This window comes from Molothrus ater, chromosome 4, assembly GCF_012460135.2.
Source record: "Molothrus ater isolate BHLD 08-10-18 breed brown headed cowbird chromosome 4, BPBGC_Mater_1.1, whole genome shotgun sequence".
Classification (NCBI taxonomy): domain Eukaryota; kingdom Metazoa; phylum Chordata; class Aves; order Passeriformes; family Icteridae; genus Molothrus; species Molothrus ater.
In genome coordinates this window covers 49,507,249-49,526,161 of record NC_050481.2, presented here as the reverse complement: position 1 = coordinate 49,526,161, position 18,913 = coordinate 49,507,249, and the positions used below count along the sequence as shown (strand labels likewise).

The 18,913-nt window shown below is 36.9% G+C and overlaps 1 protein-coding gene across 1 annotated transcript in view; it reads left to right on the top strand.

The window, feature by feature from the left end:
- N4BP2 (NEDD4 binding protein 2) overlaps nucleotides 1-18,913 on the top strand; it is a 35,660-nt gene that overhangs the window by 6,174 nt on the left and 10,573 nt on the right. The window contains exons 4-14 of the mRNA XM_036382101.1: nucleotides 939-1,278; nucleotides 3,092-4,319; nucleotides 5,165-5,289; nucleotides 6,452-6,540; nucleotides 8,079-8,155; nucleotides 9,884-10,039; nucleotides 11,349-13,681; nucleotides 15,066-15,151; nucleotides 15,855-15,897; nucleotides 16,879-17,114; nucleotides 18,525-18,643. Of these exons, the coding sequence (XP_036237994.1) occupies nucleotides 1,062-1,278; nucleotides 3,092-4,319; nucleotides 5,165-5,289; nucleotides 6,452-6,540; nucleotides 8,079-8,155; nucleotides 9,884-10,039; nucleotides 11,349-13,681; nucleotides 15,066-15,151; nucleotides 15,855-15,897; nucleotides 16,879-17,114; nucleotides 18,525-18,643 (4,709 nt within the window). The 5' untranslated portion in view covers nucleotides 939-1,061. The remainder of the gene's footprint in view (nucleotides 1-938; nucleotides 1,279-3,091; nucleotides 4,320-5,164; nucleotides 5,290-6,451; nucleotides 6,541-8,078; nucleotides 8,156-9,883; nucleotides 10,040-11,348; nucleotides 13,682-15,065; nucleotides 15,152-15,854; nucleotides 15,898-16,878; nucleotides 17,115-18,524; nucleotides 18,644-18,913) is intronic.

The following is an 18,913-nucleotide window of genomic DNA, read 5'->3' as shown; positions in this document are numbered from 1 at the left end:
GTAAAAAATATAAATTAGTTTATTATGATCATCACAAGAACTCAACAGAGCTTTGATACTGATATAAATAAAAAAGGGAGACCATGCTGTACTTTGTGCTTGTATTTCTATTAATAATTGCTTTTCTATACAAGATTAATGCAATAATTGCAGTTATTTCAGATCCTGTCATGTAACTAGATGTGTTCAAAGGCTTCATGGCAGAAGTGTGGGGGGTGGACAGAAGCCTCTTCTTGCTTTATGGTTTATACAGTTGTAAAGTGTTTTTAACAATTAAAAAAAAACTCCATCCAGGCTGAGGCACTTCTGGATATCACTTGGTTCAACCCAGTAATCAGATTAAGCAGGAGTGCCTGAAGCACATTACCCAAGCCCTGAAATAGCCTGGTTCAAGCAGGGCTGTTTGGTCAGGTTTTGAGAATATGATGGGGTGGTTGCAGACTCCACAACCTCTCTGCCAGTGTTTGACACTGAAGAATTCCTGTTTTTTCTTAAAGTATATGGGTGGTGGGTAAGTCAAGAAAGACTTGAAAGATTTAGTAACGTTACATCTTCCAGTGCTTTCATAGGAGGAGTAGTTTCTGAATGTTAACTGAATGTAGATGTTCCATAATGTTAACTGATCCTCAGTAGCAGAGGAATATTTGTGAACTGGCCACCTGGCATTGCAAACTTTACTTTTCTGGATTTCTCTTTTAAGCTACATTCTATTTTTTCTTTCTTCCAGATGCAGATTGTGTGTCTAGTTAACTGGAAAATAAGGCTGCTCTAGCTGTCAGCCATTTGAAAAGAAAAAAGGCAGACATCTAGAAAATGCTTTCCTGTGTGCTTATGTATATTTTTAATCTTTTAGCTACTTAAATAGAAGACATGGAAATGTGATTATGTATTTTATTAAAGTTTTTCTGTTTGGTTTTTTTTTTTTTTTTTAATTCCAGGTCTGCAACTTCTGTTCAGTCTATCCCAGTTAGGAGAGCTTTTTTTGTGATTTTTAAGCTTGGTGCTGTCAGCCCTGTGTGAACAAACCAGAACAAAAAGCACGCTGGGTATTAGAAAACAAAATGCCACGGAAGAGGAAAACTGGTGGGAGTCCTTCTCAGAGGAATGGCAATTCTGACAGAGCTGCTGTTGCTGCATCCCAGGGGTACCCAAGCCACTTAGTGGCACAAGCAATGCGTTATGTCAATAAAGAAGAGCTCCTCAACAGCATGTCAGAGATGTTTTCTGACCTAGATCCTAGTGTGGTTTATATGGTTCTGTCTGAATGTGACTTTAAAGGTAAATAATATACAGCTAACATTACAGTTTTGTTTCATGTGCAGATAGCTCTTAAGTGGTGCAACTCCAGAAAAGTTGGTGTGGATGTTGCAATCATTTTTGTGAGTTTAACTTTTTATAAGTAGGTGAGTAATAATGTTTTGAAATTTTACAACCATGTGAGATTCTCCAATTTTAACAGTGTTTCTGTGAGCCTGATAAATGGAGCAGTGTGCTCCTTAAATGGAGGTACTGTTTGGAGTGGATTGTTCTGTGACACAGAGCAGGCACTGGTGGAATTGTGAGGAGAATCTGGTTTTTTCCAATTAGTTTCTGTGCCATATTCTGCAAAATGCTGTTTCTGTACTTGGGGTATTTTATGTTCTAGATCACAATTTTTTGATGGTGTGCCATATGTGGTCCTGGCAGCATTTGCTTTTCCTTAAATACTTGAACTGAGCTTTTGTTTTACATTTATTTTGCACTGTCATCTTGTCGTGTCCACTGGGGATTAGTTTCTGCAGGTTAAATTCTGTTTGCCATGTTTAGTTCTCTGCAGCCTTGCTGGAACTAAAGCCAGGAACTGGTTTCTTTCCCTACATTCTGCTGACCTACATACCCAACTCTCCTGGCAGACTATTTCCATATTTATGCCCAGTCCCTCCCAATCTTCTGTGGTTTTAAAATTCCTCTATATGCAAGGTTGTTTGTTTATGATAAAAGTACTGCATGAGGTGCAGGGGAATCAGCCACATATGGAGCATTTTAATCAATTTGCATTCATATGATCAGATGTGATTAACTGAGATTATTGTAAGAATATGTGCAAAGAAAGCAGATTTGGACATTTTTTTGGATGTATGAAAGCTAGGTAACCATTAAAAGGACTGTTTTTATTACCTAAATTGTACAGAGTTTAAAACTTAAGAACAAATGGGAGAGTGCTGTTATAATTGTTGTTCATTTAAAAATTGAATTCGATGGAATTACGGATTCATGTTTCGAACTCTTAATAAGATTCAACATTTACCATAATACAGTTTTATCTAAAGCTTATTGGAGAATGCAGTAAACATGTAGAATTCATAGCCTTGTACTGTAAACAGTAGTTTAAAAATGGAAAGGTTAGCATATTTGAGTGCTAATAAGTTGTTTTCATACAGTACAGAAGCTGGAAGGATGACAAAGATTTTGTTTAATGAGTGCAGACAGAGTCATACTTAAATGAGCTGAAAGTTTTTGCTGCACTTTTAGGAAAACAGAAGCTTAGCTTTAGGGCTCAGATGATGTTTGTGCCTGCTTTTCATTTTGTTCATGTTGATCACTGGCACCCTCTACTCAATTTAGTGACTTTACAAAGAATTTATGCAGATACTGGATTTTTCAGGGTATATTATATCAGATAAGGCATTTTTAAGTGGGCCATAATGAATGTACTTTGCATACTGCTAGCTCTTTCATCCTTTGTAGAGTTTTTTGTTCATTTTACACTATTTCAGCTATATGAGATAGATTAGAAATAAGTATCCATTTAAACATCCAGCTCTGATATTTTTTCCAGTTGAAATTTGTAATTTTTAGACATATTTCCATAGTAATTTTTAAGTTTATTAGGTTGTTATTTTTCAATATGTCCGTATTGAATTCTGCCTTTACTTCTAATGAGAAATGGGTCAAGGGAATTTCAGAAGCTATGTTTAAAGGTGAATTGCTGAACTGTCTTTTGTTTGTTTCTTTAGTTGTAATAAATGCTTCCTCAGGTAAAAAACTGCATGTGCATCAGCTTGGGTTTGTTTAGTTGACCATGCTTTATTCTGTTTATCTTACCCAACAGTAGAAGATGCTATGGATCATCTTCTAGAGCTGTCCACCCATGCCAAAGGAGTAGCATCCTCAACCTTGAGTTTTGATTTAGCAGCATCATCATTACCTCTTGTTAATCAGCAAAGATCTACTGCAAATGAAGGAATGGGGGAAGGTACTGCAGCACATAGTTCTTCTGGAGCAGCAATAGAAAAGGTCCTGTCACCTGGTGTGCAGCTGACTGGAGAACTGGATTCCCTACTAGAAAATGCCTTTCAGAGTTACAGCTTGAATGAGGAATTGCCTAATTCTGCAAATGACCAAATAGTACACAAGCACCCTATGGAACAGGGGGGTTTTACCAAATTTCCTGAGTGGGAAAAACCTGATTCAGTTTGCAATGTCCTACTTTTTCCAGAGCAAGCAGAGACAAATAATGAGGTTTTAGAAAACCTCTGCTGTTCCCAGCCACCAGTCAGTCAGCTGAGCATCCAGACAAGCTCACCATCTGCATCAGACAGTTTTGCAGAGATACTGGAAGATTCTGATATGTTGGAAATGCATGTTCAACATGCTGTGGCTTCAGAAGTATATAAACTATCAAATGGAGAAATATTGTGTGAAAATTCTGATCAGACACAACATACTGTTTTGGATCAAAGTAGTGTGAGTGCTGCTTCTTGTGGGTCCTCTCAAAGACTTGTGGAACTTGGAGTAGCTGTTTCTGAAGATCCTAATTCAAGATGCCTGGAACAACATGAAGATGCAGTGACTGCCTTTAGCAGCCACCAGAGTGCTTCTCTTCCAGAGGCGTGTATCTCTCCTGAAACATCCAGTTTCAAAACACAAAAACCTGCAGATGCTCAGCAAACTCAGCAGGGTTATAACTTAAATTTTCCTACACCATCAGATCAATCTCAACAACACTGGAATCTCATGGCTCCTGTGTTTTATCCATCCAGTGGAAGTCACAGTTTTGTAATTCCTGTGGCTGCCAGTCCAGGGCACTGGAGACCTATTTCTGACTGTAGAACTTCAGAAAAAGGACCTTTTCTTTCCTCCCCAGTGGTTTCAAATGCCTGGGATGGCAGCTCTTCTCTGAAGGTATGGGGAAATCAAGATAGAAACTCAAAATTGAACCTCCCGCAAGCACAGCAACCACGTGTTTGTCACATGATGAGAAAAAAGATGCAACTAATAGGTCAAGTACTTGTTCTTCTCAGAGGTGTTCCAGGATCAGGAAAATCATATTTGGCAAGGTAGAACATTTATATTGTGAGCTTCTAAAAAAAATTGCTTTATCATGTACAGGATTTGGCATAGGCAGAGACAGTTTTCTGACACTTGTAAATAGTAATGTGTAAACCCTAATTGCAAGCTACACAGTACATGCAGTATGTTAGGTAATAATAATTGCTGAAAGAAGAGTTGCTTGCAGGTCCTTTCCTACTGGAAATTGAAATAGGAATGATAAGCTTTAACTTCTATCACTGAGCAAAGGAGTTTGTCAGCAGAGCATCATTGCTGTAGTGGTAGGTCTGCTGTATTCTTTCAGTCCCATTTTATTTTGAGTGTTTTCATCGAATAACACTGATAGAAATATGCCAGCTCTTTACAGGCAGAAATTCCCCTTTCACTGTGTAACTTTTATTGTATAAGTAGCATATGTTAAGCTTCTTGGGGGGAATTTTTGATTCCTTTTCTTACTTTCTAAAAGCCTAGATTGAACTAAGACTCCTTTTGACTGACACCTGAAACATGTGATGCAATTAAGACAGGATATTTGTCAGTGTGAAAGTATGTCACTACATGTAGATGGAAAAATATCTCCCTTGATGTTTTGAAATGAGAGACATGTAGGGAAACTGTATCAGCTCTCTCCCCTAGATAATCCTCAGCCTTTGGAAAAAACAAGGGAAGGAAATTATTATAGATCATATTTGCTTGGAGGTTGATTTTTTTCCTTCTCTTACCTACATTTGCTGCTTCCATTCCAAATAATTTTAGTTTTGTGCAAGAGTCTAAAAAAAAGTATGTATGGTAGTAGACATTGCAGCTTGGGAGGAGAAGGGGAAAAAGCTGTTTATTTCTTGATCTTTCACAGGAATTTGCTTGAGGATAACCCAGGTGGAATCATTCTTAGTACTGATGATTACTTTTACAAACATGGACAATACCATTATGATCCTGATTGCTTAGGGGAAGCACATGAGTGGAACAGGAAAAGAGGTGAGACATAAATAAGGGATTAGCTTGCTCACAGTTCAGATCTTGTGTGCTGTTTAAAAATCTGCCTGGCTTGTTATGTGACGAGCATTTACCCCATTGTAGAAGTATTTTTTAATATATGTGGAAAAAGAATATGAGCACAAACTCAGAAGTCATCTGCTCATTGTGTGTTTTGCAATTAGAAAGCCACTGTCTTTGTCAAGAGTATGTTTTGTCCTCAGATTTTATAATGGTACATATTTTGGGTGGTGTCCCATTTCTAGAGTGGTTACCTACACCATCTCCCAGAACTATTTCTTCTGAGATGATCTATAATATACATATGCAGTACGTAACGAATGCACAAATAATACACAGATATCTTCCTGCTCTTAGTTATCTTTTTTTTTTCTCTTGTACACAAAATTGTTGTCAAATTTAAACAAAATTATAAGAGCAAGAGAGAATAAATTATTTTTCCCCATTTCATAATTGGATGGGGGTTTTTTGACAGTGACCTGTGCTAAACTCACCATAGAACAAGTCTTTTTAAGCTTTTACTTGGTAAATTTGAACCATGATCCCTTTTCTGCCATCAAATTTCTACTAGTGGAGAAATTAAATAATAAATGTGGGATTCAGCAAGAACTGTGATTGTTCAGACATGTTGTAACATGGCTACAGAAACATGGTGCTGTGTCTCAAAGTGAGTGGTTCTATACATTTCATTAATGTGTATTTAAATTACAATAATTCTTTTGGTTTTTCATATTTTATACAGTTTACAGAGTGGACTAATCTTAAGACTGTTATAAAGCCAAGAATTTTGTATGCAACAAAGAAGTCCACTTTAAGGTGATCATGTAGTTTTTTTAGTTTAATTTACTGATTGATTAGTCATCTTGATGCATTTTACATCTGCATTTTCATTCCTTGATTATCATACATATGTTAATTCAAAAGCTAATGCCATATCTCAGTAGTTTTACATGTGAGGGGGGATTTCTGAAATAAAGGGCCTTGAAACAGATCAAGCTATGGCAAGAGTTCTTTACACAGTGGTTAATCATTATGGATTATCTGCATAAAAATAGAACAAACTTAGAGAATGAGTATTAATATGTTCATCCTCTTGTAATGAAATTAACTGTATTACCTTGTTTTGTACATGTGTATTTTTCAGCCAAAGAAGCGTTTGAAATACGAATCTCTCCTATAATAATTGACAACACAAACATACAAGCATGGGAGATGAAGCCTTATGTTGCTTTGGTTAGTATTACAATATGACCAATGTGAAAAGAGATTATTGTCTAGCATAGCAACAATGTATGTTTTAAAATGGGAGTGTCTTTCACAGTCTAGCTTCTATTCCACAAGGAAGTCTGGAGTGAAAAAGCCAGTGTTGCATGGACTCATATTGCTCAGTGTCATGTTGTGTTGCATGACTCAGTGTCATGTGTCATGTGGTATATGAGCATTAACCTGGCCTAGTTACCAGAGGCCAAAGCCAAGTGCTTTGTTCTTGGGGCCAAAAGCAAATGTTGTTGAAGAAACTGGATTTTGTTCCTCTTTTATATGATCAGTAAAATTAGAAGCTGCTTTAGAAATGCAGTCAACAGTAATGAATGAGTGAGTGATGTGTGATGCTTTGTAAAACTTGAAAACTCAGTTCCATCCTAAATATAACATAGAGGCAGATACCAGTTGGAGGCTAGAGTTACCAAATATTGCTAGCTTGCTTGTAGTTATGCAGATTTACTTAATACTTTTTGTTGAAGTGATCCTACCTTTTCACTTAATAGTTTTTAAATGGATATCAACACTTTTAAAGTCTAGAGTGTATTTTGCTCTTGATCATTAACCATATTGGTTGGTAGTTAGAACAACATTATTTTATCGAATTGGTTCTGATTAACTGAAATAATACAGTGCAAAAAATATTATAATGTGGTCTGGGATTTCTCCTTGCCTGTTACAGAAACACAGCAGAGAGTGTAGTACATATAATTGACAGCTTTTGAGCAGATACCTTACATGTGCTGCATGTGCTAATGGATTAATGAACAGTGAGACTTTGACACACATAATTTTTGTTAATAAAATGTTTATTTTATTATCCTTGCATTTATTAGCAACTGTCAGATAAGCAGTTCTTTTGTAAGCTATGTCTTTCATTTTGCTGTTTGCTGAAATCAAGATGCAGCAAGAGTTCTTGCAGAAGTGCAGTGTTTGGTACAGTGAAAAGAATTTTTTCTGAAAACAGGAATGGGGAGAAACAGCACAGTACTTGCCGTGTTTCTCCTGATTAGACCTTAGGCTCCTTTTCTGTCATGATGAGACTGAACTATATAGAAACCATTTACTTGCAGCTTGGTCAAGTTTCCCATGTGGCAGGAAGGCTGTCCACAATAGCTGTGCTAATATAACTGAATTGCTTGTTTTGGAGCTGGTTCACATCTGGTCAGCTCTGAATGTAAGCTGTGCACTTTCCTCTGTCTTGGAGAGGCTGTGTAGAAATGTGTATGCTGTATCTGGAAAGAGATGATGTTTTGCAGTGTTGTCTCAGAAGACACATCATGGCACACATTTAATTTTATAGCACACATTTAATTTTATGGTAAGAGATACATAAATGTTTTTTTAAAAATCTCAGTTTATATAAACCAAAGTGCAACACTGAACAAAAACGTTTATTCCAAATGTTTTATTCCATAGGTATGCAAGCTATGCATATAGTGTGCTTTGTCATAGAAATAAGAAATGGGTGATGTGGCATGTTCTGTTTTATATTATATATCTTTATTCAGGCTCAGCAGTTCAAATACAAAGTAATGTTCCGAGAACCAGACACTTGGTGGAAGTTTAAACCAAAAGAACTTGAAAGGTAAGAATGTAAAGGAAAATAACATACTGGACAGTACAAGCTATGATTTTGAAAAAGGTGTCGTTTAGTACAATGGCTAGTGAAGTAGCAAGGTATCTGTCAAAATTTTTGTGATAATAAGTAGCTTTTTAATGATATTTTGTGGAATTTTTGATGTAAGTATTATAAGATCTTCTGTCACTTCAGTTACATGCAAAAGGTACTGTTAGCAATAGACACTGTGATGTTTTCATTATTAGAGTTCTTGGCATGTAAGGTATAGTGGCTGTTCCTTTGGGTCAGTGAGGTTGCAAAAATTATGTCAGGTTGGGTCTGTTTTTGCATCCTGGTCTGTTGCTTTAGTTAAAGTGTTTCTGCTGTCATTGAATTTAGGGCAGTCAGCACCTCGTGGCCTAAGAGGGACAAACCTCTTAGGTGCATCATCATTGTTGCTTACCTCTTCTTTAGCAGGACTTTCTATTACTTAGGGCTGAAATCAGCAAGACATAAACCCTATGTAAGTGAATAATAAAACATAAGAAAATATAATGAGAAAATTGGCTAGATGCCAGGTTCAAATGTTGTGTGAGCAAAGTGAAGGCCTATGTCCCTCTGGGGAGGGACTGCAGCTCTTTAATGTCATTTTTATGACTTGGATGCTGGGACAGGGTGCACTCTTAGCAAATTCACAGGTGATATGGAACTGAGCAAGAGTAGTTTATTCAGCCTTAAGCAGAGATAATTGAAGAAGAATAATTGTGTTGTTTTCAGCTACCTTTTGAAACATTATAGAGAAGACTAAAAAGAGTTGTGCAGGGATAGGACAAACGAAACGTCATCAAGTTGGAACTCTAGATTACATTAAAAAAAGCCCAACATTTATTTTAAAGGTGGTTAGGTACTGAAAGAGTTTGCCCATAGAGTTTATAGACTTTCAGTCATTTCGGATATTCAAAATCAGCCAAAAAGCTCTGGGCAACCTGATCTAGCTGTACTTTCTCTGAGTAGGAGACTGAAGTATGGGACTTCCAGAGGTCCCTTCCAACAGAAGTTCTTTTCTGATTTTATAGTATATGTTGTCATCTGAATTTGCATGGTTAGCTTAAGGTTCACTGCTTTTAAAGTGAGGTAAGGTAGATTATTTTCCTTTTTAAAATAAGTTAAACTTTTTCTTCTGTATTTTCTATTTCTCTTTTACTATCCTTGGCAAGATTCACTTGTTCTAGGTGGCACTGCAGCAGAACACAGTGCTAATTGGTGCTTAACAGAGTTAGTGAAAATTTCTGGCCAAAGGGTGTCCAGAATAATAGGTGAATAGGTTTTCTTCAGGGCTCAACGAGTTCTTTGTTTAGCAAAACCAAGGAAAGAAGACTGAATTCAGAAGTCTTCTGTACCCAGTTTGGTATCCTGCATCACTGTCAGGATCTGATATAGTGTGTTTTCTGAAACTTCTTTGAGGAAGATGCATTATTAGTACAGTTTTAGATTTTAGTATTATGCAAAACATCCAACTAACTGCAGTACAGGGAGACCAGATGGGGTGGAAAAGTGGAGCAGCAATTTGTCTGATGTGCCCTGTTTGCAATGCCTTAGTGCACTGATACAGAAAGAGTTGCTGTCTCACAGCTTTTCATCTGGCTCCCTGAATTCTTTGGTTAGTCTTGCTGTAAATCTATTAAATTATTCTCCTTTGTCATTGTAATACAGAAATTTGAAATGGCTTTATATTTGTTTATTTTCAATTCATAGGAGAAACATTCATGGTGTATCTAAAGAAAAGATCAAAAGAATGTTGGAACGGTATGAACGCTGCCTTACTGTTAGATCAATATTGGATTCTTCAGTTCCAGACAAATCAGAAGCTGCTGATTGGAGTGAAGATCCTTGTCAGGAGGAAAGCCAGAGGTTAGATTCTTTCACTAGCTTTATAGCATCAAATAAAAGACTAAAAATGCAGCCTTTTAGCTTCTTAGCAACAAAACCTGGGTAATAATGTCAAATGGTGAATGCATTTAAAAAGACAGTTAAGTAACACAAAAAAATCCCTGCATGGTTTTTTTAATTTTTAAGAATTTCAGGATTGTCAGAAACGAGTAGTCAAGGGATCTAGTCAACTTTCCAATGCTTTTGAAAGCCTCCCATTATGGCAGTGTTACTTTTCAAGAAGCCAATGTTGACTGACTTGCTGTTATCTTAGAAATGTGTTGTTGGATGTATGCTATAGATAAAAAAACACTTAAAATCTCTAAATTGTTTTTTAGAAGAATGTTGTCCCAAATAAGAGCAAATGACAATTTCCAAGTTTGTATGTTGATATTAGATTATATCTTGGTGGTAGAAGGTGTATTCTCTGTGCAGTAGTAACAGGTTTTACTTGCTCTTCAGTATACTTGATTTAAACTTGCCAAGGTTTCCATTGGCTGTATCCAGGACTGTTCTGTAGTTGCCAGTCTGGATTGTGCTGTGGATTGTAGTGCACAGTGTTCTGCTCAGGAATGGCAATCCTCAGCTCAGTGCCCCCACTGAGACTCCCAAACCACACACTCACTGCTCATTTGCTCCCCCTTCCTCTTCCCATTCCTGCTCCAGCAATGACGTGAGGTGGTATAAAATAACCTCCATGTTCTGGCCAAAACTAGGACACACAGGAAATCAGATTTGATTTCAGTTATTATTTCACTTGGGTTTTGCATGTGTGATGTATTTGAAATGATAATTAACGGAATGTAGTTGATTGTAAAAAATTGTTTGACAAGAAATGGCACATTCTCTCCTAGTTAATGTCTAGACTGTCTTTAGCATTAAGCCAAGAGGAGAGAGCAACAGTCACTAGATAAAAGTATATTTACCAGACTTGCTGATCTGAATGAGGAAGTGTCTGGCAGCAAAGTGCTTTGATACAAAACTGAATGCTGGAAATGGGATGGGGGGGAGATTGACTCCTGAGAAAGTGTTCTTAGCCCTGTGCTCTAGTAAGAAGAGCACAAAAGAAAGTTACTTAAGAAAGTACTTACTAAAGAAAGTTCATCTTTGCTTAGCTCCTTTTTTGTTGAGGAGTGTCGGAGTTACAGCTAGTTATAAATTTGTTTTCCTTCTACTAGAAGTCTAACTAGGTTAAACTCTCTATGCTGTCTCTAACTGGAGTTAAAAATGTGGACAAATGTTTTAAGAAGGTTTGAAATGGGTTCATATTTCATTCCAATTTGTCTTTCAGAAAGAGAGAGGCACATTCTGATGTAAAGGAAGAAGAATGTTTTGCTTCTGAGGTGGAGCCTATTGAATTAGCTGAAGTTGATAAAACTTTTCCCAGTATTTCTCTAACATTAGAAAGTAGTTGTGACCCCAAGCAATTTCAGAAAGAGGAAAAAGAAATGGAAAATATCTCAGTGGAACACAGTTCTGAGAACAGCACTGTTCAAGATGACTTGGAAATTAATTTATCAGATTGCATCAAAAGAGAGCTGCCCTTGGAGAAGAAAGAAGAAAAGGGATTAAAAACAGAAGAAAAGCGATTAAAAACAGAAGAAAATACTGAAGCAGAAATGGATGAGGTTGATGTGATTCCAGCTGAAGAGACTGTGAACTTAGACACAGGTGGAGCTGAGGAACACAGTGATAACAACAGTCTCAAAGTTCAAACTGCAGTTGAACAATTGGGCAGAATGTGTATGGAACCAAAATCAACACAAACGAGTAACACAGTGGAACCAAGCAGTTCGGCTTTTGACACATCAGGAAAACCAGAACTACTAAACTTTCTGGGTGACTGGCCCATGGAACAAACAATGGGACAGAGAGTCAAAAGATCTAGAAGACTAGAAAAATCTCCTCTGAAGAGTGATAAGGAAGGTGAAACTCCCAGTCAACAGCATTCTGAGATAGGTAAAGAGCAAGTGGGCCTGCCTGAGACATGTACTGTTGAGAAAGGACATGAGGATGAAAGTCTACCCTGTAGCTGTTACTCTGTTAGTTCAGATAAAGTTACACCAGAATTGCAAATGTTAGAATATTGGCCTGTCTCAGCCTCATTAGAACAGAGACAGCAAAGGTCAAGGAGAATGAGAAAGACAAATTTAAATCAGTGTGATGAAGACAGAAATACTGAAGATGACACTAATATGAATGCTCTTGAAACTGTACATGTGATTCATGGGTCACCTGTGAACACTGAAGAGCAACCAGATACAAGGAGTTTGCCTGTACACCAAGAGGAAATAGTAGGTAGTGGAACAGTAAGTGAGGAAAAATCCCAGCAAAGTAAGAGAACAAGGAAACATCACAAATTAGCCCTCACCTTTACAAACAGCAGCTTGCCACATCCCAAAGAGGACCACTTGTCTAAACTTAACCTGGCAGAAGAGAAACAGGAAACAGACTTGTGTAGGCAAAAAAGTAGCTATTCACAGACTGAATCACAGGACTTTGCTCTCCTGTGGAGATTAGAAAAGAAAATGCTTTTTCCTGAGACAACAAAAATACTGCATGGGAGGTTAGATGGCTTCAAACCCAAAGACATAGATAATGTCTCAGATTCTCAGGAAAAAATACCCTATCGAGTTACGTATGATAAAAGTACTTTTGTGGAGGAAAGTGAGCTTATCAATATTGATGAGTCTGAAAAACTAGATACACTCTGTAAGCTCTTTGAGTCTGTTTCATTTGAAGCTCTGAAAGATCTGTATGAAAGATGTAACAAAGACATAGACTGGGCCACGGGTCTGCTGTTAGACTCTGATGAAAAGTTACGTAAAGCTGTTGATACTGAGAGCTTTCAGGTAAGTGAAGCTGAGCCAGTGGCCACAGACCTTGATTTCAAGGCAAGTATAAACTGTGATGAGAATCTCAAAGACTGCAAGCAAGCCCCACAAGTACTTGGGGCTGGTGATACTTTTGAGACTTCAGAAGGCAAGGACTCACCACTCAGCATTGCAGAAAGTAGGGCTGCCAAGACAGCTGTGACAAGTTCTGATGTTTCTGACTCATTCACTGCTACCTCATTGGATAATTCAGTGGAAGTGAAAAATTCTGTGGATTCAGCTCCTAGAACTAACACAAGCAGCTCAGCAGCAGGTGTCATTGAGCTGTCTGTTTCAGGAAAGCAGAAGGGAGGGAGGGAGAGTCCTCTTGAAGAAACTGTAAATAAGCCATCACTTTTACAACTTGATGCAGTTTTGCCTCATGATCCTAACACAACTTCTACCAATTTGAAATCTGAATTAAACAATGAAAGTGACAGTAACCCTTCAGAAAGCAATGCCAAAAATTCCAAAGGGACTGGTTTGTTACTGGAAATGGATCGTGCGCCTCTGGTTGGTCCTAGCAGCAGTAAAGAACTGGAGAAGGATAAAGAAACTCAGGAGAATTCCAGGGAGATATGTGGTAAAGAAGAGATTGACACTCCAAGCTGGGCTGCAACTAAAGCCAAGAGACAAAGCCCTATACCAGCATCACATGCAGCCTTCAGTATAGATTGCCTAGAACTAACATTGCCTCCTGAATTGGCACTCCAGCTGAAAGAGATATTTGGACCTGTTGGCATTGATGCAGGTATGATGTAATTATATACATGTTTTTATGAAAAAAAAAAAAGGGTAGTAAACCTTTCTTTCTTTGCCTGTGTTTTTTTATCTTCATCCTTGATTTTTAGGGAGTAGATTCCTGTAACTCCTCATGATACTGGCGGTTGATGTTAATGCAGAAATGAAACTTAACTAAGCATGGCATAAAATATAAGTGCAGTAGTGGTACCTTCTGCCTTTGTCTTTTTGTACATGCACATACTTCAAAGTAAAAATATATTTGCTTATTTGCATTCTGAGCAACAGGCCTTTAAGCTTATATTCAAACTCTGAAGAGATATTTAGATGATAAGGAATATGCAAATTGTGGCTGATTAGGAAAGAAGAAAGGGAAAAAAAAACCTTTAGGCATCACATAAGTTGGGGAACAAGAAGATGGATGGTTAAGGGAGATGAAGTTGGCTGTGTCCTTGAAAAGATGACAACAGATCCGTCTGCTGGCAGATTATGGTTAAGGAAGTCATAAGCAGCTTGAACATGCATCTCAGAAGTTAAAGAGTGATAGAAAAAGGAAAAAAGAAAATAGGAGGAATATAAGTTTGATGTTTTTCTCTCTTTTTTCCCCACACTTTATCCTTTTTTTTCTCATTTCCATCTTTCATCTTGAAGATTGCTTTATGTGAAACCCTGGATACCTGATTTATTGGTGGGTTTGATTACTGGCCTCTTTGCCTTATGTGCCTATCTCCTTTAAAAAAAAGTTTGTTTTTTATAGCAGAAAAGTGTTTTATTGTGTCAGAAGTATGCCCAAAATTTTTATTTGACACATACATGCTTCTCGGTTTTTTTATTTTTGAAAGGGTGAGAAATACCGTTTTTAGGAAAAAGAGCTTTTGTTATGATACCATGATAATTTCTGCTGTTTCCTTTAGAGTTTGGGGGGATGCTTGGAGTTTGTCTCTCTGAGTTTATGTGTTGGAAAGGAGGGATGTGACTGCTGTTGGGCTGTGGTGGGTATGTTGTACAGAAAACCAGTTGCCATGTGGATTGCAATGGAACAGGGGGAATCACAGTTTTGTGGATGAAACTGTTTTCAATTAACAATGGCTTTGTAAAAGAAGGGTCTGCTAGACAAATTGAAAAGAGAAGGAAAAATACTGTTGTCCAGGTAGCCATATTTCAACAATATACAGTTAATGTTAACTTGTTTCTTTCCTAGCCTTTCAGAGTTTTTGAACACCTGAAAACAATTTCTGTGGAATGTGCTTTTTTGTTTACAATTTTTTTTAGGCATGACCAGTTTATGTAGAATATCCAAGTTAAAATTAATAAGTCTAGGATACTGCACTTTAATTGCTTACATAAGTTTTTATAGAATGCTTTTAATGAATATATTCTCTTTGTTTTTCAAGGATCACTAACTGTTGAGGATTGTGTGGTTCATATTGATCTGAATTTGGCAAAAGTGATTCATGAAAAATGGAAAGAATCTATTCTGGTCAGTAGATTTCTTGTTTATGGTACATTGTGCATGCCTGTATTTTATCAGACCATTTGTCTGCATATGTCTTGGTCTAAAGGTGTTATCTTTGCAAGAACAATGATAAAATGTAATAGTAGTTTGTAAAATGTGTGGAGTGTATCAATATGTCGTAATCATGGGAGCTGTTGAAAGATGTTTTAAGGGAGGTCATGAGTGCCTCATCATGAAAACAAGATTCTTAAAAAAGAAGGATCATAGTGCACAATTTCACTACAAGATTGATGAAGAATTCCACTGGCCAAAAATCCTTATTGGTTTTTTGACCTGTAAAAACAATTCTTTGATTAATTATTCTCTGTACAAAACATCTCCACATGCAACAATTGAGATGAGTTCTCTAACTTACGTTCCTTTACAGCTCTGTGAAACTTGGAATGCCTTTTGGCTAAATTTTTGCTTGATTTATCTAATTAAGGCTATAAAATCTTAGCAGTGGGGCATGTTTCTCTGGTTTGATGTGTTTTTAGAAAGATAATTTCAGCTTACAAATTTCACTTCAGAATTACTTTTCCTAAATACATTTTTTTAAAATACTGAATCTTTGAGAAATATTGCGAGACCTTATTTTGAAACTGCTTTAATTAGAAGCTAACACTTGCAAAGTTTTCCTGCAAAATTCATAACTTCAAACATTCATGATTTTACTATTTTTCTTTAGAAGCGTCAGAGGAGAGATGAATCATGTAAGTCATCTGCAGAAGGTATGTCACGTATTTCTTTTAATTGTAAAAATACTTAATGTTCATTATAAAAGCATTTAATTATTTGAAACTTAAGGTTGCAAATACTCCATCCATTGAAAAATTATGACTTTATTTATTAGACTAAATTTTATTGCCTTTGGATCCATTTACCAATCTCTTGTGATGTGTGGGGGAGGGGAGAGGAGTTAATTATAAGCAGAATCACTAGTTCCAGATAAAGCCTATAATTTTGTGTCATTCAGAAAACTTGGAGAAGCTCTGGTTGAAGCAGACAGTTGTTTGGTAGGAATTCTCTGTGGCAAGAAAAGGCACAACCTGAGAATTACTAGCAGAGTAAGATTTCTGCAGGGAAGGAAGGGAGGTCAGGAATACATCAGTGACACCTTGTTCATCAGAGGTGATTTTAGCAGGAAGATGGATGCCTTGTTTAAAAAGTGTTAACATCTCTTGCAGTCCAGTTTTCATTCATGTCCCAGAAGCAATGTCCCTCTATGGCAGAACCCCACTGCAGACTTGGACTGCAGTGTGGGTGCAAACTAGTGACCAAACAATGCTGTTGCCATTAACTTGTAGAAGTGGAAAATGAGATTGTTAAGCATCTGTCCTTAAGTTCTAGAAGAAAGGCAGGTAAACATAGGAGTCAGTGATTCATTTATAAAAGCAAACAAGCCCCCACTTAATGTATGTGCAAGGTGATTTACAGCTGTAAGATATGTCTTAGCACTTGAAAATTTGGTGAGGAAGTCTGATGGTTTTCTTTTGTTTCATGAAATAGATAAAGATGATCAGTCTTTTGAAAATGGAAGTGGAGAAGGTGAAAGCAATTTGTTGGTTTTTGTTTTAGCATTAATAATCTTGTTTTAACAAAGCTCAAACTGTATAGGTTGAAAAACTTGTCTTAATTATTTTGGCTTTGCATGTATATATAACCTAATGTGTTTTGTCACCCTACTTTTATTGCTTCTGAATGTCCTACAGTGTTTCAGCAGATAGATACAGATGACTCAGAAGTGCTGTTATCTCAGAATGCAGACAGCAAAATACAGAAGAAGAAATCGAGCTTGGCTGCAGACACATCTAATGATATACAGACAAAAACCCCAGCAACATCAGATGTTTTTCCATTTATGGATCACTGGAATGCTCAGATTCAGAAAGTTTCTCTCAGACAAATAATTTCTGAAGAAATAGCAATGCAGGAGAGAGAGGACCTGGTATGGATAGCACCATTTTTTTAATGTGGTTTAGATTAATTACTTACAGTGAAATAGAGTATGTCTTATTTGGTGACTCATCCCTGTGCTGCTGATTACAGCTTGGATTTATGAGACAAATGCATGCCAATTCGTATTGTTGATAACTGTGATACAGGAGTTTGCTTGAGATAGATGGTTCTGTTTGAAAAATACAGTCTCATTTAGAATATAATATTTTGGTTGTTTCACAAACAGATCATGCTACATATCCAGGCTAGCATTTGTGTTTGGTTGAATTGTTTTTTGGTTGCTCAGCTAAAACCAAAGATCATTATGATCTTCCATGCTTTTCATTGTGACAGCAATATCAAAAAAAAGTTCTTAGTTGGCTCCATGCCTTGTTTAGAAGTGTACTGAATTGGCTGTAATGTTGGGGGTTTTTTGTTAGTTAGGAGAACCCACAGTAATCATCCTAACAGATGAGACATTAAAATAAGTAATTGAGGTTAATCTCCAACAAGTTTCTGTACCCACTTGTAAAGTAACTCTTTAATAGATTTTTACTAGCTCTTTGTTTTCCACACAGAATTCCTGTACCTTGCCTGTTTGGCTTGTGCCTGATACTGCTCTCTACTGCCCCACTGATGTTCAGAACAGGTGTTCTTATTTGTAATGGTCTCTGATAAGCAGCTGTCCTAAAGTAGAGGAGCTCTGAACTGGTGTAGGAAGTTGTATGAATTAGCCTGTACTTGGAAAATGGCTTGTGGATTCTTTCTTTGAACTGCATGTATGTGCCCTCCTGATAACAACAAATGTCACGTTCACAGCTTTACTTTCAGTTTGAATTCACGGAGCTTGGCTTTTGGCTTTATTTTGATCACTTTTTTTCTTTTTTTAAAAAAATCTGAATATTGGAACGATCAGTCCAATTGATTCTAGGTTATAATTAGATGACAAGTAGGAATATTTATTATAGACACAGCTTCAGATACATCAAACCAAAATTGTTTATGCTGCTTAACAATAAGGTATTGTTTCAATCCCAGGCCCTCAGTACAGAGAAAAGAGGTGGACTTTGCACAAGCTTAGCACTGGACTTAATGGACTGGCAGGGAATAAATTCCAAAACCTAAATCCCTCCTAAAAATCCTCATTTTACTTCATCCAAATTATGGGGGACCTCCAGCTGCATTACTTCAAAAGACTGCAGAGTACTGCAGTGGTGTATGATACAACTCACCTGTCCTTACTTTATGCTGATCAGTGTGGCAGGCTGGTATGGCACATTGTCATTGCTGTGGGTGCATACCAACTGAGTAGATGCTTTTTAAATTGTAACAAATAATGGCAAAGTTGGATTGGCTCCACCTTTACTGTACTTTTTTCTAATGAAGAACTTTTAATATATTTCTTTTGTCTTTTGGGTAGAATCGTGTTCCTTCTACAGCCAGAAAAGACTGTGCTGCTAAACTAAAGGAGAAGCAGCTTTTTGAGATGTTTCCAACTATTAATCAAAATTTCTTAATGGATGTCTTCAGGGACAACAAGTAAGAAATCCTATTACTTCTTTGTAAAAATGGTACTCAGTTACAGTCATAAATATTGAGAGTTATGATGCTACTAAAGAATGGCTTTTTGCAAAGTAGTACTTTTTGTTACTCTAAATAAAAGCTAGTTGGTTTAAAGGCAAAAAGGGTATAAAACTCAGTTTAGACACATTTCTTTTTAGGGCAGAATAGACAGTTTCTTTCACTGGGAGTAGAATGTCTCTTGCTGTTGACCACTGCTTGACTGTCAGTGGAACTGCATATTTTCTT